The sequence below is a fragment of the Phyllobates terribilis genome, unplaced genomic scaffold, assembly GCF_046119375.1.
Source record: "Phyllobates terribilis strain yellow unplaced genomic scaffold, ASM4611937v1 Scaffold_3__8_contigs__length_932513732, whole genome shotgun sequence".
Classification (NCBI taxonomy): Eukaryota; Metazoa; Chordata; class Amphibia; order Anura; family Dendrobatidae; genus Phyllobates; species Phyllobates terribilis.
In genome coordinates, this window is record NW_027362763.1 from 705,450,424 (window position 1) to 705,478,372 (window position 27,949).

General features: G+C 46.1%; 1 protein-coding gene across 1 annotated transcript in view; it reads right to left on the reverse strand.

The window, feature by feature from the left end:
* Positions 1-12,412: 12,412 nt before the first annotated feature.
* The window catches only part of RPS6KC1 (ribosomal protein S6 kinase C1), a 132,093-nt gene continuing 116,556 nt past the window's right edge, over positions 12,413-27,949 (reverse strand). The window contains exons 12-14 of the mRNA XM_073671966.1: positions 25,021-25,103; positions 22,224-22,319; positions 12,413-14,563 (exon numbers count right to left, since the gene is read on the reverse strand). Of these exons, the coding sequence (XP_073528067.1) occupies positions 14,453-14,563; positions 22,224-22,319; positions 25,021-25,103 (290 nt within the window). The 3' untranslated portion in view covers positions 12,413-14,452. The remainder of the gene's footprint in view (positions 14,564-22,223; positions 22,320-25,020; positions 25,104-27,949) is intronic.

Consider the following 27,949-nt stretch of genomic DNA (forward strand, 5'->3'; position numbering starts at 1 on the left):
CTTCCCTGCAATATCCAGTATCGTTAACTAACTGCCTGCAGTTTCCAGTAGTTACCTACTTGCCGGTGGTTTCCAGTCTCTACCTACTTGCTTGTGGTTTCCAGTATCGCTACCTACTTATCTGCAGTTTCCAGTAACCTTTCTACTGGTCGGTGGAGGACCTCACCTACTTCCCTGCAATTTCCAGTATCATTTACCTACCTGCCTGCAGTTTCCAGTAGTTACCTACTTGCCGGTGGTTTCCAGTCTCTACCTACTTGCTTGTGGTTTCCAGTATCGCTACCTACTTATCTGCAGTTTCCAGTAACCTTTCTACTGGTCGGTGGAGGACCTCACCTACTTCCCTGCAATTTCCAGTATCATTTACCTACCTGCCTGCAGTTTCCAGTAGTTACCTACTTGCCGGTGGTTTCCAGTAACCTTGCTACGTACCTGTCTGTGGTTTCCAGTATCGCTACCTACTTGTCTATGGTTTCCAGTAACCTTTCTACCTGTCTATGGAGAACCTCACCTACTACCTTGCAATATCCAATATCGTTACCTACCTGCGATTTCCAGTACAGTCACCTACTTGCTTGAGGTTTCCAGTATTGCTACCTACTTGCCCGCGGTTTCTATCATTGCTACCTACTGGCTTGAGGTTTCCAGTGTCAACCTGACTGCGGTTTTCAGGATGTCTTCCTAGCTGTCTGCATCTTCCAAGGTATTCAGACTTTCTAGTTTCTCTGGAATCCTGTCTGCTACCTGTCCCCAATCTTCTAGGACTCCTTCTCCGTGTCCACCTGCAGTTTGAAGGACGTCAGCCTGACTGTGAGCTGCTTCCATAGCAATAGACTGTGTCACTCCAGAGTTTTATCTACTGCCTGTGTGTCTGTGTACCAATGACGGCTCCTGCCTGTGACGCACCCCTGGGCCTGTGTCGCACAGCGTTGCGCATGCAGGAGCTTACCCGGAGCCGGATCTGTTGAGGGTTGTAGTCTCGTGGCGGTGACCCGGTCCGTGCCCAGGGAGTCAGACTAAGTGGCGTTGTATTAGCGGTAGATGTTGGACGACTACGCCACCCGTTGAATGCAGCGAAGGAGCTGCCGCTGCAGGGCAGACCGCTGAGGCCGGTGGTAGGATTGTGCAGCGTGATAGTATCACCCCCAACGGGAGGGGTATGGCCTCAGGGCAGCCGACGTGGATGATGGGGGTAGCAGGAATCACTCAGAGACGATGCGGTGTAGTTCAGGGTCTTTACTGGTGATAAAGATAGACCCTCCCGGAGTACTGGCTAGCGATCGGGGCCTGGTCAGTCCTTGAGTAGATGGGATCTCCCCTGGCCAGGCGGAGTTGTAGGCCTCCCAAACTGACTGTACTCTTCTGGCTACCTTGCTAGAGGCGGGTATAAGTAGCCCACGTCCCTGAGTGTACCGTGTGGTGCTCACCCGTATGGCCGGTGACTCGGGGCCTTCTAGTGGCGTCCGCTCCACGACGGCGGTGCTGGTCCCACGCGTGTGACCGTGCCTTCGGGTTTCTTGGCCAGAGGACCTGAAATCCCCTGCCGGTCGGTTTCTGCTGCTGGGTAGGAATTAGTCCCCACAGCCTCGGACTCCGGGTCCGGTGATAGCTTCCCAGTCAGGGCGAGCTCTGCAGCTGCCAGCCCCTGACTCCTTATAGCACTGCTCCCACAGAGCTCCTGGTGTTCTTTTCCTATATCTGCTTCTCTTCTCTGTCTCTACTTCTTCTCTACTCACTAACCCTGCCTCAGCCCTAGGTTTATATAGGGGAAGTTCTTCCCCTCCCAGGACTGGGCAGGAGGTGTGGCATGCATAGGATCCCTGACCAAGAGACCTCCCACCTGCTCTCAGACATAACATTGCTGTTACTGTGGAAACCAGACCCCTGGGGTGCCACATTCCCCCCTAGTGAAATTTAGTACTCCGGGACTAAACATATTTTTAGAAAAACATAACAAGGTATAAACAATAATAATACAATAAGAAAAACACATAAAGATGGTTACGGCGTGTCCGCAACCGGGTGCAATTTTGAAGAAAAGCAAGGTGTCCATTTCACCAAAACAGGGAGACGTAACCAGGTAGGGGTCTGTCCTGCCCCAAGTCCTTAACAGTCTTTAGTCCATTCCTAGGTTACGCTCCAACCAATTGTACAAGGATTCCCGGTAAACCCACCAAGGACTCCTAAAAATAACTAGAAACACATAATTATTTACAAGTAACAGACAGGTGACCTCAATAAAACAATTTAAACACTTCAAATCCTCCAACGTGCGGGTAACTGGCCTCTAGTGGCCCTAGTGGACCTACGGAGCTGACTGTCTGGCCCTGAACTACAGGGTGTAGGAGCTGTCAAGGGTAAACTGGGCAGCTGTTTACGGGCTCTTTGGCTCACTAGGGGTACGGCAGGCTCACTATGAGCAGAGGGTTGATCCTCCTGTTCTGCTTGTGCGGAGTCTGCTGCCTCCTGGACCGGCTGCTCTTCCAGCTCTACCTGCTGCTCCGTAGGCACTTGGGATGCTGGTTGGAGGAACGTGAGGACGAGTACCACAACTGCACCATTGACTTGAGTCCAGGACCGAGGGAAGTCTCCGAGCACAGTACTAACCATATCTTCCCTTTCCTCTACGGGTCGAGGGTCTTCTTGCTCTCCTTCTGGGTTCCGTAGCTGTTCGGGACACTTCTTCAGGTGATCCCGGGATACAATGGCTGTGGTTTCCCCTCCGTCTTTACTGATGGTACAAACCTTCGGGTTGTCGTGGCTTGAGGGCAGTACGGTGTACGGGTCCTTCTCCCACTGGTCGTCCAACTTGTGGAGCCGTCTCTTCCTCTTCAAGACCTGCTCTCCGGGTACCAGGGGAACAGCGGGAGCATACTGGTTGTAAGTTTTCTCTTGTCTTTCCCTAGCGAGACAGAGACTTCGCTCCACGCTCTCCTGTACTTTCCGGTACTGCTGCTGCCTCTCTGTGTCCCAGTCTGCTTCCGGTGAAGTGTCCTCGGGTGTCAGGACTCCCATCTCCAGGTCAACAGGTAGCTTACCAGGCCTTGCCCTCATTAGGTAAGTCGGGGTACAGTTGGTGGAACCTACAGGGATGTAGTTGTATAGGTCCACCAGGTCGGGCAGCTTCTCAGGCCACAGACTGCGTTCTTCCAGGGGCAACGTTTTCAGAAGATCCATTACCACCTGGTTCATTTTCTCACAAAGTCCATTAGTTTGCGGATGATAGGGTGTCGTCCTTATCTTCCGGCAGCCATACAGACTGCAGAATTCCTGGAAGACCTCCGCTTCAAAGGCAGGTCCCTGATCCGTCAGCACTTGGTCCGGGTACCCGTGTGGACGGCAGAAATGCTGCTGGAAGGCTCTAGCTGCCGTTTGAGCTGTTAAGTCCTTAACGGGGACGACAACCAAGAACCGGGAGTAATGATCCACAATGGTTAACGCATAGACGTAGCCACTTCTGCTTGGGGTCAGTTTTACATGATCCAAGGCTACCAGTTCCAACGGCTGCTTGGTGACGATGGACTGAAGGGGGGTATTCTGGCTGGCACAGTCCTTCCTTCTTAGGTTGCACGGGCCACAGTCTCTGCACCACCTCTCGATGGTTCCCCTCATGCCTACCCAGTGGAACCGCCCGCGCAGCAGAAACTCCAACTTCTTCCATCCGAAGTGTCCAGCCCCGTTGTGGTATGCCTCCATCACCATGGCTGCGTCTCTTCGTGGCACCACTACTTGCCAGATTAGTTCATGCGTCCGGGAGTTAACCATTCTGCGGCACAACTTCCCCTTGTAAAGGAACAGTCGACTCTTCTCAGCCCACAGTTGTTTGGCTTCCTCCGGAGCGTCTGGGTCAAGGCGAGCCTCTGGCCGAGTCAGCATCTCCTTCACCAGTCGGACAGCAGGGTCACTGTCTTGCGTTTCCTCCCAGTTGTAGTGAGGCAAGGGGTTAAACGTAGCGGCTTGCTTACTCCTTACCCGATGGGAATACTGGATAGTCCCATGACGGTGGAACGCGGGGAGTTCGACTTCTTCCAGCCCCTCTGAATCTTCTCCTACGTCCGGTAGGTTTGGCATCCTGGACAGGGCGTCCGCGTTGGTATTGGAGCGTCCTGCCCGGTATTTGATTGTGAACTCGTAGTTGGACAGACGGGCCATCCATCTCTGCTCTAAGGCACCGAGTCTTGCCGTGTCCAGGTGTGTCAACGGGTTGTTATCCATGTACACGGTGAACCGGGAAGAAGCGAGGTAGTGCTTAAAGCGTTCGGTGACTGCCCACACCACTGCCAGGAACTCTAGCTTAAATGAGCTGTAATTCTCAGGGTTTCTTTCGGTGGGTCGCAGTTTTCGACTGGCGTAAGCGATTACTCGTTCTTTCCCCTGCTGGATCTGGGACAGTACGGCTCCTAGCCCGATGTTACTTGCGTCGGTGTAGAGGATAAAGGGCTGGCTGTAATCAGGGTACGCCAGGATTTCATCCCCCGTGAGGGCCATCTTCAGCTGGCGGAAGGACTCTTCTTCTAACTTCTCCCATTTGAAGGGCGGCTTCTGGTTCTTGGCCTTCCGGGACTGGCCTATCAGGAGGTCCTGCATAGGAGCTGCCTTTTTGGTGAAACCGGGGATGAATCTGCGGTAATAGCCTACCAACCCGAGGAACTGCCGCACTTCCTTTACACTGGAGGGACTTGGCCATTCCTTAATTGTGGTGATCTTATCAGGGTCGGGAGCCACTCCGTCAGCGCTCACCACGTGTCCCAGGTACTGCACCTTTGGTTTTAGGAGGTGACACTTGGAGGGTTTTACCTTTAGGCCGTAGTTTGCCAGAGCTTCGAACACTTCCGCCAAGTGTTTCAGGTGGTCCTCATAAGTCTTGGAATATACGATGACATCATCCAGGTACAACAGGACCGTCTCGAAGTTTTTGTGGCCCAGACAGCACTCCATTAATCGTTGAAAGGTTCCTGGTGCGTTACAGAGTCCGAACGGCATGCAGGTAAACTCGCTAAGTCCCATCGGGGTGGTGAATGCGGTCTTCTCCCGGTCCGCCTCTGCTACAGGAACCTGCCAGTACCCACTAGTGAGATCCAAGGTAGAGAAGAAGTTAGCAGATCTTAAAGCAGCCAAAGACTCCTCTATCCTTGGTAAGGGGTACGCATCCTTGTGTGTGATACGGTTGATTTTCCGGTAATCTACACACATCCTCATGGTGTTGTCTTTCTTTTTGACTAAGACTAGTGGAGCTGCCCAGGGGCTACAGCTATCCCTGATCACCCCAGCCTCCTTCATGTCCCTAAGCATCCCCTTGGCGTGTTGGTAGTGTGCAGGGGGTACGGGTCGATACCTCTCTTTTATGGGAAGATGGTCTCCCGTGGGGATGCGGTGTTCTACCCCCTTGACTCGCCCGAAGTCTAACGGGTGTTTACTAAACACTCTCTCGTACTCTTGAACCACCCGATAGACTCCCTGTCTCTGGTGTGAGGGAGTGGAGTCAGTACCCAAATGTAGTTGCTGACACCAGTCCTCCACTGTTTCCTTAGAGCCGTTACCTTCCTCCGGGGAAGATGGAGGCAAGGGTGCTACGGACTGTATGGAATTTTGATTGATGGTATACAATTTGGCTAGCGTGGCATACCGGGGCAGGTACACTTCCCTCTTCCCGATATTTATTATGCGAACGGGCACCCTCCCATGGCGTACATTGACCACCCCCCGTGCTGTCAAAATGGTGGGCCTACTGTCTGAGTAAACTGGTTCTACCATTGCCTGGTAATCTCTACCTCTCAGACCAATAGCTGCCCGGCACCAAATCATCATTTCACTTTTTGGGGGCATGGCAATAGGGAAAGGGTCACACATTCTTACGCTACCAATCTCACCACCGGAGAGTTCTATCTGTTGCCGTCGCATCAGTGCCCGGATCTCTTTCTGGAGCACTCGCTGCTGGCCGGAGCTGGCGTTCTTGGCAACCTGCTGTAAAAGGAAAATCACCTCTGCAAGACAATTTTCAATTACATTAGTTCCTAGAGTTATCTTTGGGTGACTCTCGTGCTTGTCAATGTCTACAATGATCAGTCCCTGTGCCGCCAGTTCAACTCTACCGATTTTAATGGTCACCTCTTTAAATCCAATCTGTGGCACGGGCTGACCATTGCTGGCGATGATACTCAAATCGTCGTCAGGGTAGCGGGTGATATCCGAGTCATTCCAGTACTGCTTGAAGAGCACGTACGGGATAGTGGTAACCTGTGACCCGGTGTCCAGTAGGGCACTCATAGGGATGCCATCCAGTACCACAGGCAAGACTGGACGTCCTCCCACATATTTGTCGCGCCAGTTCGATGGGCCTGATGATCTTTTTCCTGGGGTTTGGCCCTCTACCCCAGGTTGTGCCAGTTTAAAGGACAGTACCTTGCCATATGTCAGGGTTGATTGCAGCGGCGGCAGATGGGTTGTCCGTCCTCGTTGTATCGGTCGCTGGGTCTTCCTCTGGCCGGTGGGGTCCTCCTTGGTCGACGCCACGGGATGTCCTCCGGTCCGGATGCCAGCTGGATCTTCCCTGGAGTGGAAACCTGTAAAGACTGCACAGTTCGGGTTAGCGCGGCAACGCTTTTAGCTAGCTCTTGGACCTGATGGTGCAGGTCTGGAGCCGGGTCATTGTTCAAAGCCTGCGCATCAGCTCCCACAGGCCCTGCCGACAAGGGCGCCGCCTCCTGGTGGTAAGTGGTAGTGGGGCGTCTGTGGGTCACAACGCCACCTGGTGCCGGTTCTCGGAGCACCCGGATGGCTCTGTCCTTGAACTGTGCAATTCCCAGATGAGGGTCCTGTAAGGCCATTGCCCGCAACTGGGTTCGGTGGGCATTGCAATATAAACCCTCTATAAATTGTTCAGTCAACAGCCTGTCCTCGTCTCCCACGCCGTCAGGGTCGGTCTGCTTAATGGTTCTCAGGGCCTCTTGTAGGTTCAGGGCATAGTCCCTTATACTCTCGTATGCTCGCTGCTTGCACCCGTAGAATCTAAGCTTGATCTCGGCTGAGGTGCGGGTATCAAAGGTGTCCCTCAGCCGGGTTAGTATCCCTGCAACAGTCCTCCCCCCAGGTGGCCAGGACTTTACCTCCCTTTGGGCTGCCCCGGTTAATTGGGCCACCAGGATGCTCACTTTTTGCTCTTCTGTGAGGGGGTACACCTGGAAGAGGCTATCCAGCTTTTCTCTAAAGTCATGCAGGGTATGTGACTCCCCTGAGTACTGGGGTAGCCAGGCCGCTCCCGGGATATAGGGCATGGTGAAAGGCATGACTGCAGCAGCGGTGGCGCTGGCGGGGGTTGAGGCAGTGAAGCTCTCCTCCGTATCCGACATCTTCCTCCCCCCTAGTGGACCGTGGCCTACCTTGTGATGATCCTCTTCCGTAGGCCGCGGCTCCGCAGTGGATCGTCAGGGTTGAGGACCTTCCGTCGCGCTCCTGTGACGTCGGCGTCTGCTGGGCTCCTTCCAGGACCTTACGCAACGTCCGGACGTGAGGCGGGGCTTCCGTTCTCGCGCGCTTTCGGAGTCCACGCCCCTCTTCTTCCCGCGCGGCGTCTTCAAGATGGCGTCCAACGGCGGGAAAACTCCACGGATGGCGGGAAGAAGGCAGAAGATGGCGCCGGATGGCGGGAAACTTCCACGGATGGCGGGAATCTTCACCACTGGTAAGTTTGAACAGTCTTTTTCAGGCACGCAGTACCCGGTGGTTGCGGGCACGAAATCCTGCCGACTACGCCAAAAGTTGACGCGCCCCTGGGCCTGCTGCGTCGCGGCGCACGTGTGCGCGGGGGAATACCCGGAGCCGGATCCGATGGGGGTAGTAGTCTCCGAGTGGCGGGGACCCGGTCCGTGCCCAGGGTGGTCAAACTAAGTGTGTGGCAGTCTTTGTAGATGTTAAGTGTCGACTACGCCACCCGTTGATTTGCGGTCGCAAGGCCGCCGCTGCAGAACAGTCCGCTGAGGCCGGTGGTATGTGTGCAGCAATGGTGGTATAACCCCCAACGGGAGAGGTATGGCCTCAGGGCAGCTGGTGCGGGTGAAGGGAGTGATAGAAAGGGCGTCCCGGTACCTTTAGTGCTGGTAGTGCGATGGAACACAGAGACTGATTGCAGTTTTCAATGCTTTACTCACAGATGTTATCAGTGTCAGTCCTGCAGGTGATGACGACCCGAGCCGTGCTGCGTCCACCAGGTACGGGGCTCGACCAACCCCCAGGCAGTTCCAGAGTGTGACCTTGAACTCCTTTCTCCGTTCCTTTCTCTGGCCGTCCCCACTAGGGACCCACCCATGTCCAGCTTCCTCGGGCCTTCTGGTGGCGAAACCTATCTCCGGTTTCCCTGACCCTATGTGGCGTGCCTTCGTGGTGAGTGTAGTGAGTGGTCGCGCCAAGACGTGGCCACGACCTCCGGTTCCTGGCTGATAAGTGGCCTCCACCAGTTCGGGATCCGGTACCCTGATCTGCCAACCCTTCACCCGCTGACTCCTAGCGTGTTCGGGTTCCCTCTTCCTTCATGTCTCTGGGCCTTTCTCCAGGTTCCATTCCTTCCTTGTTCCTTTCCTCTTGTCTTTCTCTCTCTTGCTCCCTTCAGGAGCAGCACCCAGACAGGGCTGCTGCTCCCTGTCACTACTCTTCTCCTCTTCTTCTGTCTGACTGAACTCAACTCCTAAGATGGTGCCCACCTTTTATACTCCCTCTGACACCCGAGCCCAGGTGACTAGCCACCAATGGGCTCCTTCCTATGCCCAGAGTCCCTCCCCTCTCTGCTCCTGCACCACTGGGATATTCCTCCCCCCCTCCCACTCCAGCCAGGGACAGACGCTGTCGTACCTGCACATCTATCTGGTGGGAGTACCGTTGATCTGTCCCCCGGAAATGGGATGTATGTGGTGCATGCAGCTAACTGAGTTCTAGTCCACACTCCATCCTTACCCGGGAGTGGAATACCACACCTCTGGTTCGAGGTGCAATACCCCTGTAGCAGCCGAGCCCTCGGGGTGCTACACCTGCCTACGTTCTTCAGTAACTGCTATCTGCCAGTGGTTTCCAAGACTTTGTTAAGCTTCTAGTTTGCATGTTAGGTGTCGATATTGCGTGTGCACCAACGACTCTGGCACATGTGCCCACCAGGACCTTGGGCTTAGAGGATCCACTTCATCGTGTGAGCCCGCTATGTGTAACAGTAAGGATAAAATTCGGACAACCACTAGAGGGAGCTATAGCTCCACTGAATACTCTAATGAAGCCCATTGTATGAATGGAGTAAGCTCCCCCTAGTGGTGGTTACAGCCAAACAATATTGTAATATTTATGCAGGGAAGTCGGAGCTCCGCATCAGAAAAACTAAGCCCCGATTTTAGAAGCACGGATTTATAAATTAATTTTGAATGCATTTCTTGGTAAAAAAACAAATAATGTTCAAGGGTGAACAATCAAAGGGCAAAGTGTATTCCTCGGACACATGAAATGGGAAGATGTGCTGTTGATAATGTCTACTTCATAGCCAACATAAAAAAAACATGGATTAATGTGAAAAAATGCTAGTTTGCCGGCTGATCGCTGCCATATTTGGGTGGGGCATTGATTGTCTAAGAGCGTTCTTATAAAAGACTTTAACAGCTTTAGACCCTACATATTTTCCAAAACCTGTTTGGGATGGCAAAGATATATGTGAAAAAATTAAAACTGGGTGAGGAACAGCCAAACTCTGCTACAAAGGTGAGGTTATGGAAAAGTTTCATGTCACAAAATAACTTGTGTCTTGTTGCAGTGCTCAGTCTTGCCGTAGTGTATGACCTTTGACACGAAACTCTCTTCCATAACCCCACCTTTGTAGCAGAGTTTGGCTACCCCACTTTTAAGCCTCCTACACAGCTATTTCTGTTATTGCCGATGTTCAACCTACATACGATGATCATTATCACCTGTTTGGTATAATTGGTTACTCGTACGTCTGACTATAATTCTACAAAATCCCTGTCTTTGGGCAAGTTCTACGAAAAGAAGTGATGCAGTTTGAAGGCAAATGGTGATTACACCAAATATTGATTTGACTTTTCCACAGAATTGTTCTCTATCTACAAAATCCTACTGGATCTCGAATACAATACTATATACATTATATACACACACACACACTGCTAAAAAAAATAAAGGGATCACTCAAATAACACATCCTAGATCTGAATGAAATATTCTCATTGAATACTTTGTTCTGTATAAAGTTGAATGAGCTGACAACAAAATCACACAAAAATCATCAATGGAAATCAACTTTATTAACCAATGGAGGCCTGGATTTGGAGTCACCCCAAAATTAAAGTGGAAAAACACACTACAGGCTGATCCAACTTTGATGTAATGTCCTTAACACAAGTCAAAATGAGGCTCAGTATTGTGTGTGGCCTCCACGTGCCTGTATGACCTCCCTACAACGCCTGGGCATGCTCCTGATGAGGTTGTGGATGGTCTCCTGTGGGATCTCCTCCCAGACCTGGACCAAAGCATCCGCCAACTCCTGGACAGTCTGTGGTGCAACGTGACGTTGGTGGATGGAGCGAGACATGATGTCCCAGATGTGCTCAATCGGATTCAGGTCTAGGGAACGGGTGGGCCAGTCCATAGCTTCAATGCCTTCATCTTGCAGGAACTGCTGACACACTCCAGCCACATGAGGTCTGGCATTGTCCTGCATTAGGAGGAACCCAGGTGCCAACCGCACCAGCATATGGTCTCACAAGGAGTCTGAGGTTCCCATCTCGGTACCTAATGGCAGTCAGGCTACCTCTGGCGAGCACATGGAGGGCTGTGCGGCCCTCTAAAGAAATGCCACCCCACACCATTACTAACCCACTGCCAAACCGGTCATGCTGAAGGATGTTGCAGGCAGCAGATCGCTCTCCACGGCGTCTCCAGACTCTGTCACATCTGTCACATGTGCTCAGTGTGAACCTACTTTCATCTGTGAAGAGCACAGGGCACCAGTGGTGACTTTGCCAGTCCTGGTGTTCTGTGGCAAATGTCAAGCGTCCTGCACGGAGTTGGGCTGTAAGCACAACCCCCATCTGTGGACGTCGGGCCCTCATACCACCCTCATGGAGTCGGTTTCTAACCGTTTGTGCAGACACATGCACATTTGTGGCCTGCTGGAGGTCATTTTGCAGGGCTCTGGCAGTGCTCCTCCTTGCACAAAGGCGGAGGTAGCGGTGCTGCTGCTAGGTTGTTGCCCTCCTACGGCCCCCTCCACGTCTCCTGGTGTACTGGCCTGTCTCCTGGTAGCGCCTCCAGCCTTTGGACACTACGCTGACAGACACAGCAAACCTTCTTGCCACAGCTCGCATTGATGTGCCATCCTGGATGAGCTGCACTACCTGAGCAACTTTTGTGGGTTGTAGAGTCCGTCTCATGCTACCACGAGTGTGAAAGCACAACCAACATTCAAAAGTGACCAAAACATCAGCCAGAAAGCATTGGTACTGAGATGTGGTCTGTGGTCCCCACCTGCAGAACCACTCCTTTATTGAGGGTGTCTTGATAATTGCCAATAATTTCCATCTGTTGTCTATTCCATTTGCACAACAGCATGTGAAATTGATTGTCAATCAGTGTTGCTTCATAAGTGGACAGTTTGATTTCACAGAAGTTTGATTTACTTGAAGTTATATTCTGTTGTTTAAGTGCTCCCTTTATTTTTTTGAACAGTGTATAAATGTTTAGCTATTTTTCTTGATATATTATTTACTTATTTCTATTTTTATTTATAATTATTTTATATATATACATACACACACACGCATTTATTAGATGAATGTATGATATAAACTACATGATGATTTATGCTGATCTTGTATAAACCCTGTTAAGGGGGTGAATTCTTCTCTCAGTCATCGTTCCTCGCTCCTTCTTTCCTTCGGGAACTCCTAGGGCGACCACAGATTGTAGGAATATCTAATGAACCCCGAGGCACACAAGTACACAAATGCTATGTGTCTGGAATATGGAGAAAGTGAATTCGGCACATAAACCTTGCAGAATCTTTATACCTGCACTTATCGGAGACATCATCTGGCGACACTTTCCTACCTGGAGTTATAAAAAATAACATTGCTCAGCAGACGAAGAGACGATGGAGCCAAATAGTTTCCCCTCGACATAATATTCTCTATTTTTTTTGGACATATGGAACCTGCAAATGTACGAAAATGGGGGCGTTAATGGCCAGATAGTGTGCAATCCTCTGATATGAAGCGGCTACACAGGAGCAGGCAGATCAGGGACACACGGGGTGAGAATGACAAACCTGCCGTACACAGAGGAACATCGGGCGGTTCATCCAAAGGTTTCTGGTATAAGGTTCACGAGAAACGCGATTTGAGATGGAGACAGCAGGCGGCAGAACTCGCCCAGTAGATGCCTTTATTGTCAGATTATTCAATCATATTTTTTTTTATTATTTTGCTTAAAACCCATCACTACATACAGATGAGGCAGAGCTGAATTTGCCATCTTAATGGGTTACCCATATACTGCTCGGTGGGGATCACGGGCCCCGATCAGCAGGTGATCAGTAGATCGGCCATCAATTATCATTCCTGGACAACCCCCCCCCCCCCTTTTATATTGCTGTCACTGCAGTGATTACCAGCTGACTGCTGCGGGGATCCTGCTCCCAGCAAGCAGCTGGTTGTGCAGGGGAGACTTTCAGACACTGCAGGTAAATAGCAGTCCAGGTGATACCGTAGTAGAGGGGAGGTAAAAAATTCCTGCCTCCTTGGAATGAAATTAAAGAGATTGTACTGAATTAAGAAAACCATAGCCTGTAGTGTGCAGTATCGCAGCGCAGATCCATTCACTTTAATGGAGAGGAGCTACAACACAAAAAACAGCCCCTGGCCAGGGGTGGCGCTGTTTCAGATATACCAGCCATGCTTTCCTAATCCTATACTGCAGCTGGGAAGCGGGTCTTACACACCAGGCAATGCTCCCTGGGAAAAAAGTATGCAAATTAGCTCTCAGTGCCAGTATTAACAGTAGCAACCCTGTAAGTCAGAGGGTACAGGATGGCTAGGTGGGAGGTCTTTGAGGTAGCTTCCTGGGAAGGGTACTGTTTTGTAACAAATGGTGCATCAGTGTAATTTCTGGTAGTACAAAGCCCTGCCCAATGAGACACCACCCTCTGTAATGCCCGTCATGTAAGAGTTAAGAAAGTTTGGAATGTACTCTCATTAACTTATTTTGTTTCCTTCTCTCTCAAACACCATGAAGGAAGTGCTGTTTTAGCTTTCTAGCTCATGTGCTTTTAGAAGCTGCTTTCAACTACTGCTCCATTAGGAAACTGTATTTAAAGGGGTTGTCCAGGCTTGGGGTTCAAGTTTGCAGTCATGTGAAACCCACCTCCCCCATTAGTAGTGTGCATGCTGTCACGGTTCTCCGGTGCCGGCACTGGGAGATGACAGGGTATGCTATTTGAATACATCACGCGGTCACATACAGACTAGACGTGAGCGGCCACAGTGCTTAGAATGCGTGCCGTCATGATTCTCCAGTGCCGGAAAGTGGCAGGCGCGTGACTGCAAGTACGCGATTTGACTATATGATGCTGTCACATGCCGAATAGATGTGAGCGGCCTTGTTCAATACAAGTGCACTGAGAGAAGCCGAATAAGTCTAGTTGGAATATGCCTGGAAGTATGCAAATTACATACGTATGGTCACATGACTGCCGGCAACAGAAAATCTTGACTGGCGCACTCTGAGGATTCACAAGTCTGCAGTCACACAGAGTAACTGCAGACATGAGCCCCGAGCCTGGACAACTCCATTAAACACTGTTTATAAACGCTGTAACTCTTTGAGCATGAGGGAGGGAAGAAGACAGGTTTAGAGGGAGAGAGAGTGTTTGTAAATGGTGTTAGAGTACAGTTTCGTGCTAGAGCAGCAGGTGAAAGCAGCTTCTAAAAGCATAAACAGGGCAGATAAAACAGCACTTTTAGCAATGGGTTTTGGAGAAAGACGAAAAATAAGAAATTGGAGTATGTTACACAAATTCATAACTTTGCAAAGGCTGATCAAAAATTAAATATAAAAAGTTATTATTAAATATGTAAAAACACTGATACATTGTAGATGAGAAACTCAGCTCTGCTCCAGCTAAAACATTATGCTAAGTCCATCCACTTCATGTATTTCCTACATTCATTCCACATGCACATCACGCCACCATGGACGGATCATTGACCTTTCTCATCTAATATTTTGGGGGGATACAGTATTATCTGCAAGGGCACGTCTTGCTCCGTTATTGATCATGTATTGTCAGTATTGCGATCCTTGAGGTCACTGTATAAAATAACCGCGTAGCTCCAATGTCTTGGTTTTCTCACACGAGCAGTGCATAAAATATAAGGAGACGTCTTCTTGAGTCTGTACAAATCTAAATTCATCTAGTAAAGTCCTCCCAGTCCACACCATTAAAGAAAGGATGAGATTTGATGTCTTCCACACCGGAGACCCCGGCTCCCAGGCGCTCCAAAGGGTTAAACTGCAGGAGCTGCAAGACAACGTGGAAATAAAAGGATCGTTAATTATGGAAATATTTGATAAGTCGGCCTGGAGAGAATATCAGAGAGATGCTGCAGTGCCGGGCTGTCCAGTATATACGGGGTATACACTACGGAGTGACGGCCTGCAGAATCCCCCCTCCTGTGTCACAACCTGCCATACGTAGAATAAAACCCAGTAATAATATAACAGAGGACGGGGCTTGTTTGGTGCTTAATACTAAATTCTTCATGTTTTATTATTACTGTCTAAAGAGAGCTCAATCGCAAATTCCATACAAAAACAATCAAAAACATCTTTATTGGCCCATGTGAATAGGTGGCAATGTTTCGGCTCAAGAATAAGTAAGCTTTGCTCAAGGAAAATAGAAAAACTCAAGAAAATCAGCATAAGCAAGATAGATAAAAATAAGCTGATTTGGGGTAGACAGACAAAAAAAAGAAGAGGAGAGTAAAGGAAAGAGGAGAGTAAAGGAAACAAAGAAAGACAAGAAAAGGAATAGAAAAGGAAAGGAAAGAAAGAAAGATAAAAAGAAAAGTAAGAAAAAAGAAAGGAAAGAGAAAGATAGAAAAAGAAAAAAAGGGAAAAAGAAAAAAAGAAAGAAAAAAGATTACTAAATAACGAGAAAGAAAGGAAAGATAGTCTTATTTCTCATTTTCTTTTTCTAAGAAAGAAAGATGGAAAGAATAATATATAGAAAAAGAAAAAGTAAAAAAGAAAGAAAAGAGAAAAAAGGACACATGCGAAAGACAAATAAGAAGCCACATGCAAGATAGACAGGTGGATAGATTGATAGACAGACAAAAGATTTGAAAAGCACAAAAAAAAAAAAAAAGAGTCCTCCTCCCTGCACACATGGTGCCTGCACACATTTCCCGCTGCCTCACCAGATATTCCCTCTGGAAGTGTCTGCGACATTTGTAAAAGGGAAAGGAAAAGCAGCCCCTGTGCTCCGCGGTGGCTACTCGAGCCTTTCCCTTTCCTGAGAACACTCAGGGCCGCTTCCTTGGGTAAACAACAGGCGACAATCCGGCATCTCCCCGGTGGGCACTTGTGAGGGTGTTATGAGGTGTAATGAAGTGGCGGGGTCGCGGAGGGTCAAGAGGTTAATTTGGGAGCCGGCCTTCCCTGTGGTTATTACTTCTGGTCCTCCGGCACAGGTGGCCGTCAAGGATTCTCCACAGACACATTGGACCAGTGTTGACCTCAGACCGGTCTAGATCCATAGACAAAAGGCCGGGGGGCGAGAAACAACAACTTATAGTCTGACCCCAGCGTCTGCGACACAAAGTAGTACAAGGAGCTACAAACCACACAAGGCTGTGTACTGGATGTGGGCACGATGGACAAATGTGTGGAAAATGGTGGAAATTATAAAAAAAAACAATTCCCATGTGAAGAGTCTTAATATTCCCTCCTGTACTTTCAAAGGGAAAAACAAGGTGATCACCAATATGGCGGAAGATCACATGAGGGGATTTCACCCATCTGTCCCACAATGCGGAGCGGTAAAGGTATCAGTATGGAATAAGGAACCGCCACAGGTCTAGCTTCAGAAATCCCTGGGAATCAGTGATGATCGCCGCGAAAGCGGCCACTGGCCATGCAGTTTATCTACAGTGCCCTCTGCTGGGGAAGTATATAGGGTGGGCCATTAATATGGATACACCTAAATTAAATGGGAATGGTTGGTGATATCAACTTCCTGTTTGTGGCACATTATTATATGGGAGGGGGAAAACTTTTCCAGATGGGTGGTGACCATGGCAGCCATTTTGGACCCAACTTTATTTTTTTCAATGGGAAGAGGGTCATGTGACACATCAAACTTGTTGAGAATTTCATAAGAAAAACAATGGTGTGCTTGGTTTTAACGTAACTTTATTCTTTCATGAGTTTTTTACAAGTTTATGACCACTTATAAAATATGTTCAAAGTGCTGCCCATTGTGTTGGATTGTCAATGCAACCCTCTTCTCCCACTCTTGACACACTGATAGCAACACCGCAGAAGAAATGCTAGCACAGGCTTCCAGTATCCGTTGTTTCAGATGCTGCACATCTCGTATCTTGATGGTATGGTGTGTTATATGGGGTACAAAGATAGTGGGGCCATTCTTCATCAATGGAAACCTCAATGCCACTGGATATCTGAAATTGCTCCATGATGATGTGTTGCCCTCTTTATGCACTGAAGATGGCACGTTCCCTGAGCTTTTCCAACAAGATGGTGCACACCACATTATGGTGTCAGGTCCGAGCATTCCTACATGAACAGTTTCCTAGAAAGTGGATTGGTCGTCGTGGGCCAGTTGAATGGCCACCAAGGTCTCCCGATCTGACCCCCTTAGACTTTTATCTTTGGGGTCATCTGAAGGCAATTGTCTATGCTGTGAAGATAAAGACAACGGATACTGGACGCCTGTGCTAGCATTTCTTCTGCGGTGTTGCTATCAGTGTGTCAAGAGTGGGAGAAGAGGGTTGCATTGACAATCCAACACAATGGGCAGCACTTTGAACACATTTTATAAGTGGTCATAAACTTGTAAAAAACTCATGAAAGAATAAAGTTACGTTAAAACCAAGAACACCATTGTTTTTCTTATGAAATTCTCAATAAGGCTGTGTGCCCACTATGCGTTTTTTAAGCATTTCCGCAGCAGCAATTCCGCTGCAGAAAAATTTAAAAAACGCTTGGTAGAAGGTCTGCCATGTTCCCCAATGATAATCCGCATGTGCTGTGTACATGCTGCGGAAATTTCAGCTGCGGATTATCATTGCGGAAAAATCTGCAGCACTACCAATTATTTTGCGGAATCGCGGCGTTTTCGCCGCCATTGACTTGCATTGAATCGCTTAATATATGCATGACTACATGTGCACATTCGGATATTAAGCGATTCAATGTGCGGATGGTACCTGGGTCTGGAGAAGAGGCGCCTCTCCTCCAGAACCGGGTACCATAGTACCTGTAAAAAATAAAGAATTTAAAGTAAAAAAAACACATTATACTCACCTTACTGATGGCCCCTGGTCTTCTATCCGGTACGTCTTGGCTCCCCAGCGGCTCGCGGTGGTGTGAGGACCTTCCATGACGTCATTCAGTCATGTGGCAGGTCACGCGACCGCTGACGTCGGCGGTCGCGTGACAAGTCACATGACTAAATGACGTCATGGAAGGTCCTTTTACACCACCGCGAGACACAGGGGAGACCGGACGCATCGGAGAAGGAGATCGGGGGCCATCGGAAGGTGAGTATATGTTATTTGTTTTTTTTTACCATTTTCATTCTTTTTTTTAACTAAGTTAGTCACACTATATAAAATCCATGGATTTATATAGTGTGACCAAGTTGTCAAGCACTTTCCAAGTGATGCTAAAATCGCTTAGAAAGTGCTTGACAACCCGCAAGCGAAATCGCATGTGCAAAACGCATGACAAACGCTTGTCTCTGGCTAAAAAAAAAAAGGATGTAAAATCCGCATGCGTTTTTTTCTGCCAGGGAGATGCAGAAAAGCTCAGGAAAAATCCGGAGCATTTCTGCATCGTGGGCACATAGCCTAAGTTTGATGTGTCACATGACCCTCTTCCCATTGAAAAAAATAAAGTTGGATCCAAAATGGCCACCATGGTCACCACCCATCTGGAAAAGTTTTCCCCCTCCCATATACTAATGTGCCACAAACAGGAAGTTGATATCACCAACCATTTCCTTTTCATTTAGGTGTATCCATATAAATGGCCCACCCTGTAGTATTACACATACGCCATTCAAGCAATAGGCCAACTCTCTTCAGACTCCACCTTACTCATGAATGTGTTCTTTATCTGTAGCACTTTTAATTTTTTTCATAAATCAATAATACATATGAAAATAAGTAACTTTGTAATATATCTTAGCAGAGAAATCTGCTTGATTGTTCCCTTCTCAATTGTTGGGTAAAATCTGTATTCAGTGAGGACAGATTTCACCATAACGGAGATAGGAGATGACAGTTGGTGCTTCTAAAATTCTATGTAGATGGAAGGGGGAGGATTTTGAGGCAGACACAGGCATTCTGCTGCAAATTCTCATGAAACATCTCCATAGAACTTTATGAGCACTAATGGTCATCTCAGTAATGAGAAAGTCTGTATTCACTAAAGACAGATTTTACCCATGAAATGAGAATTTTGAGAATGAAAGATCAGATCAGATCAGAAGGAGCAGAAAAATAAGCAGATTTTTCTGAAAATATATATTCCAAAGTTTATTATTTTCATGTGTACTATTAATTTATGGGGAAGAAAAAAAAAAAAAAACTAAAAATGCCGGTTACGCCTTACCAATAAATGTTGTATTTGGTGATAAATGCAGAATTGGTGACTTGTTTCTATTATACCTTTTCTCTGATTGTTCCTCACCTGGTTTTGGTACCACTGAGAAAAAATACTGACCGAATACTGATAGTGGGGCCACGGCCTTTATCTTCAAATTGCTGCCTCTGCACTGCTGAAATTGAAGTTTAATTAAATATGCTAATTAGGATCCTCAGTGCACCCCGAGTGTGGCCAAGAGGCTCCATGAAATTTGCATGTCCCCGCCTCCCTCACCAGTGATTGGCTGACTAAGCTGTCTTTTGCTGATAGTGCTTACTCCAGGCAGGTGATGGAGGAGGGGCATGACAAAACCAGTGTACTGAGCCTCTTGACCACACCGGGGGTGCTCTGAACACCCTAATTAGCATATTTAATTAAACAGCCATTTATGCAGAAGGAAGGCAGCGATTAGAAGACTAAAGGTACAGTTTTTATAGGGGCAGTATCCCCTGCAAGCCCATGTGCTTAGATATACTGTTAGTTTGGGCTGACAAACTCCCTTTAAAAGAATCTATTTAATGTTATTTTTTTTTTAAAGATATTATATTGATATTATATCACATGCAATTTTTTTTCTTTTTGCATTTGGCAAGGCAACATATTTTTGCTACTTTACAGACTACACGACAAATAAGCAGTGTGGAAAGAAAATCCCGTAGTAAGAACCCAACACTCATTGCTTCTGAAGCTTAATTTCTGTAAAAGTCAAAAAAAAGCACCTTACATAATTGCCCTTCTAGTAGACACCGCTGTGCTACCTCCTGCATGCTGATCTCGGGGGAGCCGCTGTCCTTGGATCTCCCTTAGAACAGACCGCCGGGGTCTCAGATGTGATGTGCAAAGAGGAGGATGTATTTTGACAAGTGCGAGGCAGACAAAATGAGACAAGGCTGCCATCAGAGAGAATTTGTAAAACACAGATGTCTGAAATGATCCCATTTCTAATAGGGGAACGAACACAGATCATCAGAACCCCCTGCCCCCCACCCCTCTAATGCTCATCGTCGGAGCCAAAAACCTGCTCTAGGCACCACAGAGCGGGAAAGCAGAGGGAATTCTTTGCACTTCTTTTCTCTCTTTCCGACGCCAGCCCTGTCAAGATGTAGAAACGAGCGAGCCAAGATCAGGAGCGATTTGCTGACTCCGGTTAAAGGCACCTGAAATGGCGGCTGCGTCTTCAGAAGTTCAGTGTCAGGCGGGCCCCAGCGTTTGACAACATTAACTTTTTTTTTTTTTTAATATTTCATCAGTAAGCCGAAGCATTTCACCAGGGGCAGGAAAAAAAAACCCTCCAAACCAGCTGCTCAAAAATAAGCAAAGCCGGAGAAAACCCATTATCAAATCCAATTGTTTGATTCGCCGACGTCAACCGGTTATTTGATGCCGAAGTCAAAATAAACAGAGGTCTGTGCGGAATAACGAGCCTGGCGGGGAACGGGGAACGACGCACGTGTCAAAATGTGACTAAAAGCCGAAGTCAGGCGGGAGGACATGGAACAAGGAACTGCTGCAAAATTCTACCAACTTATGGTCCTATGACCTATTCTCTTAGCCCATCCTAGATAAACTATACTCCGAACGCTGTGCCCCTCTGGCTGTCCAGTTATGTAGACCGTGCTCTTCCTGAAATTTCAGAGACTGTACAGTCCTCTCCATATACACAGTGGTGTGAAAAATAGTTTTCCCCCTTCCTGATTTCTTATTCTTTTGCATGTTTGTCACACTTAAATGTTTCACATCACAAAACAAATTTAAATATTAGACAAAGATAACACAAAATGCAGTTTTAAATGAAGGTCCTTATTATTAAGGGAAAAAGAAATCCAAACCTACAGGGCCCTGTGTGAAAAAGTGATCACTCCCCCCTTAAAACATAAATTAACTGTGGTTTATTACATCTTTGGGAAATGGAGTTCAATATCTCCAGCCACACCGGTTCTCAATCAAGAAATCACTTAAATAGGACCTGCCTGACAAAGTGAAGTGGACCAAAAGATCCTCAAAAGCTAGACATCATGCTGCGATCCAAGGAAATTCAGAAACAAAGTAATTGAGATCAGTCTGGAAAAGGTTAGAACGCCATTTCTAAAGCTTTGAGACTCCAGCGATCAACAGTGAAAGACATTATCCACAAATGGCGAAAACATGGAGCAGTGGTGAACCTTCACAGAAGTGGCCGGCCGACTAAAATTTCCCCAAGAGCGCAGCGACAACTCATCCAAGAGGTAACAAAAAAAAAACCACAACAACATCCAAAGAATTGAACCCCTCACTTTCCACAGTTAAGGTCAGTGTTCATAACTCCACTATAAGAAAGAGACTGGGCAAAAATGGCATGCATGGCAGAGTTCCAAGATGAAAACCATTGCTGAGCACAAAGAACATAAAGGCTTGTCTCAGTTTTGCCAGAAAACATCTTGATGATCGCCAAGCCTTTTGGGAGAATACTCTGTGGACTGACGAGACCAAAGTTGAACGTTTTGGAAGGTGTATGTCCCATTACATCTGGCATAGAAGTAACACAGCATTTCAGAAAAGGAACATCATACCAACAGTAAAACATGGTGGTGGTTGCAGTGTGAGACGGTCGGGTATGTTTTGCTGCTTCAGGACCTGGAAGACTTGCTTTGGTAAATGGAAGTATGAATTCTGCTGTCTATCAAAAAATCCTGAAGGAGAATATCTGGCCATCTGTTTATGACCTTAAGCTGAATCTCAGTTGGGTTATGCAGCAGGACAATGATCCAAAAGACACCAGCAAGTCTACCTCGGAATGGTTTAGGAAACACAAAATTAAGACTTGAGTGGCCTAGTCACAGTCCTGACCTTAATCCGATTGAGATGCTGTGGCTTGACCTTAAAAAGGTGATTCCTGCTCGGAAACCCTCCAATGTGGCTGAATTACAACAATTTTGCAAAGATGAGTGGCCAAAATTCCTCCAGAGTGTTGTAAAAGACTCATTGCCAGTTATCACAGACGCTTGATTGCAGTTGTTGCTGCTAAGGGTGGCCCAACCAGTTATTAGGTTTAGGGGGCAATCACTTTTTCACACAGGGCCCTGTAGGTTTGGATTTCTTTTTCCTTTAACAAAGACCTTCATTTAAAAACTGCATTGTTTGTTTACTTGTGTTATCTTTGTCTAATATTTAAATTTGTTTTGTGATCTGAAACATTTAAGTGTGACAAACATGCAAAAGAATAAGAAATCAGGAAGGGAGCAAACACTTTTTTCAGACCACTTTACATATAGGTCTATGGATTAGACACCTGGTGGTCCTAGTGGCATTACCTGCTGGACAAGGGATAGGGCCTCTTTGGACACATATTCTGGCATGCTGAGGGACGTGTGGGTGCTGATTCCTGCTGGGTGGCAATCAACCAGGGCCTGTAAGGGACAAAAAGAAATGCAAAGTAGCACCGATCCACCAACGAATCCTACACTCTGCACCATCACTGCTGCTTAAGTCGTCCCCATTTTATTACACCCTCCCCCGGGACCAGTAAACATAGGCAATGGCCGGCGCGGACATGTACCCGCATACATGTACAGTAAGGGCTAGGACATAAAATGTGCACCGAAATAGAAAACTGAAGTTGTAAGCATCATAAATCTGGTAACCTTAACTTTCATCTTCCGTCCCTATATATTAGTGATAACCCAGAATAGCAAGGAAGATGCTTGTACAGCTGAAATCTGAAAGTGTAACATAAGACACTTCCTATACATTATTTTCCTGCTTCACAAGCAATATTTATTATTTAACCGTGTGTTGGGAACACCTTTCATAATGCCCGGTTATTGAATACCCCCCACGCTCCCATGTTGTGGAGGTTCACAAACTTCTTCCTTGCCCACAACAAGTTCAGAACAGACTGACACTCAAGAGCCACCATCGATTAAAATTGATTATACAGTACAGGGTTTTTTTTTCTTAAATTTTAATGGAAATAGTCGACAGGCTGCTGTTGACAGACCTGTCATGGTTATATATGTCTCTATGCAGCACAGATTGTGTATTAAAGAGAATGCAACATCCGAAAACAAATTACTGTTTATATCAGGGATGTGTGTTTTTTTTTTAATCAAAAAAAATATATATATAGAAATCTTGCAATTTTGACCCCTGGGGCTATTTTAGACTCATTTTTGCTGTTCTTTAAAAAAGACTTTTCAGACGTTTCTATCAGTCATTCCAAGCAGTATAACAATTACAGGTAACACCTCTATATACAGTAGATAACACAGGATCTACCATTCACAATAGGTGATGTCACAGCTCACCTCCTCCTCCTGTACAATCACTGATAATACCTCTATATACAGTAGATAACAGGATCCACCATTCACAATAGGTGATGTCACAGCTCACCTCCCCTCCTCCTGTACAATGACTGATAACACCTCTATATACAGTAGATAACACAGGATCCACCATTCACAATAGGTGATGTCACAGCTCACCTCATCCTCCTGTACAATGACTGATATCATCTCTATATACAGTAGATAACACAGGATACACCAGTCACAATAAGCGATATCACAGCTCACCTCCTCCCTTCACAATGACCATTGCACACACTCATTAGATGCTTCAAAACAAAAGATAGGGTGTGTTTCATTTTATTGCTGCTAATGTACATGTGAATTTACTGAAAAAACAGTAGGCATAAGTCTAAGTCTAGAATAGCCCTAGTGGCCAGTGTGGAAATTGCAAGATCTCTTTTTTTTTCTTTTAAATACAGCATGTGATATGGGGGGGGGGGATAAAAATACAATTAAGGAAAAAACTGATTTAAACAGTAGGTTTTTTCTTTATGACTCTTAGCCTTTAAGAGGTCTTGTTGCAAGCATGACTGCATATTACCTTATTACCCTCTGACACTTTAAAAGGCTGGACAACGCCTTTTCGTTTGCCCCTTTTAAGACAGATGAATGTTTTAAGAGTCCCCCATCTCACAGAGCCATGTTTTGCATCTGTCTTTTTGTGCCGGCTATCATTTTCCCCCATCCAATAGCCGGCACAAAAAGACAGATGCAAAACATGGCTCCACGAGCTCTCAGGCTAGAGAAGATCAATCCCCGGCGATCATGCTGCAAAAATTTAGATCCCATTCTTTATTCATGGCCATGTTCTTAGGCAAAATTGCGAGTGATTCCCCTCCATGGATGAAAAGCCTCCACCCACTAGGGGTCTCTGGCGGCTTTCCTGGTGGGAGAGACAGAACTCATGGTAGTGCTCACTTTTTCTTCTCCAAACAATCTTTCTTCCAAACAGTCTGAAGGGGCTTCATCAGAGAAGATAACTTTACCTAGTCCTCTGAAGCCCAATCCCTGTGCTTCCTGCATAATGCCAGTCTGTCTTTGATGTTTTTCTTGGAGAAAAGTGGCTTCTTTGCTGCCCTTCTTGACAGCAGCCCTGCCACTAAAAGCCAACAGTAAAGCCTCCTGAGACCATTCATGTGTGGGGAGGGTTTTCATCCATGGAGGGGACTCATAACAATTCTGCCATGGATAAAGAATGGGATCTAAACCTTCAAGAACAATGTCTTCCAACCATCCAGGACAATTTGGTGATGAACAATAGTTTTCCAGGATGATGGAGACCAGGTCTCAAGGAAAAATGGGAACCAAGTGGCTCGGTTGAATACAACCTTGACATTTTAGGTCCATGACCAGGAAACTCCCCAGATCTCAATCCCATTAAGAACCTGTGGTCCATCCTCAAAAAGCAGCTGGAGAAACAAAAATACAGAAATTTTGAAAAACTCAAAGTACTGATTAGGTAAGAAAGGGGGATCATCAGTCAGGATTTGGCCCAGATGCTGTTATCCAGCTGTCGGGGCGAGGGGAAGAAGTCCTGATAATAAGGGTCAATGCTCTAAATATTGAGTCTTTACATAAAGTTGATGTATTTGTCAATAAAAGTTTAAAAACTTCTGACATGCTGATTTGTACTCGCTTTCTAGCGCTGTTTCTGGAGGAAGCATCATCTTTTTCTACTCTCGTTTTAGATGTTCCCCACAAACAAGTCATCTACAAACTGTATTTACTGTGTATAGAATCCTTCCAAACTGAGACGTACCTTCCTAGTGAGAAGCTCAAAGAGAAGAGCCCCGAGGCTCCACCAGTCGCAGGCCTCCGACTCCTCTGTGATACCTCCAATCTCTGAGAAAGTTAAAATGAGAAATGACAATTAAACAGAATAAGTCACCAGAAAATAACTTATTATTTATATTGGGTTTTTATGTTAAACTTCATTTTAAAAAACATTTTGATTACTTTTATATCACTTGCAAATTTTACACCGGCCACTAGGGTTAATATTACACTCCTACTTCCTGTTTGGCACACGGATATTAGCAGCAACAGACTGACTTATTTGTCTGTACAGAAGACTTATCTGGGCAAAAGTCATTGTGCAGGAGGGGGAGGAGGTGAGCTGTGACACCTATTGTGGATCCTGTGTTATCTATTCTATATATGTGTGTTATCAGTCATTGTACAGGAGGAGAAGGTGAGCTGTGCTATCACCTATTGTGAATGGTGGATCCGGTGTCATCTACCGTATATAGGTGTTATCAGTCATTGTACAGGAGGAGGAGGAGGAGGAGATGAGCTGTGATATCACCTATTGTGAATGGTGGATCCGGTGTCATCTACCGTATATAGGTGTTATCAGTCACTGTACAGGAGGAGGAGGAGGAGGAGATGAGCTGTGATATCACCTATTGTGAATGGTGGATTCTGTGTTATCTACTGTATATAGAGGGGTTACCAGCCATTGTAATTCTGTGATGATAATAAGACTGCTGAAAAGTCTTCTGTACAGAACAGGAAGTGTGAATCTAGTATTAGACTTAGAAACCAGGGTGAAAATTGCAAGATTTCTGATTCATTTTAGTGATATAATATAATATTATAATCTAGTGATATTATATTGTATAATCAACAGTTACACAATACAGATACTATTGACTGTCATTTAGTATTTGCTGCTTGTTGGTTTGGGGGTATTAAGACCTTTCTTTACAATAAAATCAATCAGTAGTGGTGACCGAAGGGTGTTATTACAAGCAGGTCATTAAAATAAACGGATGGCCAAGTAAATCACTATAACTATAACCCGGCTATCAGGAGAAGGTCAAACCTAGAATGAAGTATGGTGGATGAGTGAGCAGCCTATGCCGGACCACAGACCGGCTCACAAAGCTCCAGTGGAGAGAACTTATAGGCTGGGCTACAGGCTGGGCTACAGGCTGGGCTACAGGCTGGGCTACAGGCTGGGCTACAGGCTGGGCTACAGGCTGGGCTACAGGCTGGGTTACAGGCTGGGCTACAGGCTGGGTTGGGGCCTTCTATTTGTGATAGACGGCATGCAGAGAGAGTACTTTTAGATCTGGAATGCTGCACATTTTTTGTGGCACTTTGGCTTCTGGAAAAGTTGGAAAGTTTTCAAAACTTTATACAAAAACCTGGATCTTGAATATTTCATCTGTATGTTTGTCTATTAATGTTTCACAAGCTGCGGCTCCGCTGAACCATTTATCAAGGGCAGATCTCGTAGCAATGACCTGAGATTTTAAATATAAGATATGCATGAAGGCTCCATGACGTGATGCCGGAACTGCACTTTTCTTATAGGAGTTTTCTACTTTTATATACTGAACAGTTCTAGAACTTTCTATTATACTTCATTTTTCAATTGTTCAACATTTTCTATAGATTTTCTTGCAGTCAGTGACTTTGAATACTTCTGTTTCCATTGAAAGGCAGTAATCCTGTGCTTAGCTATAGTCCTGCTCTCAGATGAGAAGTGGCTACAACTGTCTCCAGTCTAGACAATGCTCTGTGAGCTAAATAGCCGGAACTGCAGCCCAGAGAGATCTGATCTGTTCTCAGTCACTGAAAGCAATCACAAATCTGGAAAACACTGAAGAATTAAAACACAAAATATATTAGAAAGTTGCAGAAATTTTCATTTGGATTGAAATCCCCGATCAAGTCCTGAATCAGGACCATCAAGAAATGCTAAAATCACTTGAATACTTCACTGTTTGCCCTTTAACACCTTCCCGTTACAGCCAATTTCAGTTTTTGCGCTTTTATTTTTTTCCTCCAAAAGCCATAACTTTTTTATTTTTTTTGCAGACAGACATTGTTGTACAAACTCGTTTTTTATTTTTTTTTTGTTGTTGTCTTTTTGCATTTTATCATGTAGTAAAAAAAATAAATAAAAAAGATCCAAGTTCAATGAAATGGTGGAAAAAAAAAAAAACAATCCCAAAACCCGTTGTTTCTACGCTGTTCATTGTAAAATTATTCTACGGGTCAGTACGATTATGCAGATACCAAACTTGTGTAGCTTTTTTTTTTTTTTTTTTTTTTTTATTTAAGTGGTGCAAAAACGCATTTGAAAATTTGTACCCTCACATTTTTTTATTGTTCAGTGGATGTAGCGGTTCGAAGGCTAGTTTTTTTTTTTGCATGCCTAGAAGATGTTTTTATTGATACCATTTTGGAGTATAAACAAGGTTTTGATGGCTTTTTGTTGAAATTTTTTTTATTGAAGTGCGGCTAAAAAAATGCAATTTTAGAGATCCAATTTTTTTTTCTCTTTAGATATGAATGTGACAATACCAAAATATACTATTTTTAAAACTGGAAATAGTGGGAGATTAAAATTTTGATATTTACTTAGCTTTTTTTTACTTTTTAGTTCCCTTAGGGGACTTTGATTGTTTGATCGCTTGTATTAGTTGTAAATAGTCAAAATGATGTTCTCTTATCAAGCCCAGCCACAGATTGGGCTTCACAAAACGACTAAGATTGCAGCCATATTGGCACCCCACAATCATGTCGCTGGGAAAGTCAGTCATTTAAATGCCTATGCCAGTAACAAACAGAAACATTTAAATGGTTAATCAGCAGCGATTGGAGCTAGCTCCGGTCGCTGCTGTTACAAGCAGATGCCAGCTGCACGTCACAGCTGGCATCTGTGAGGTATGCTGTGA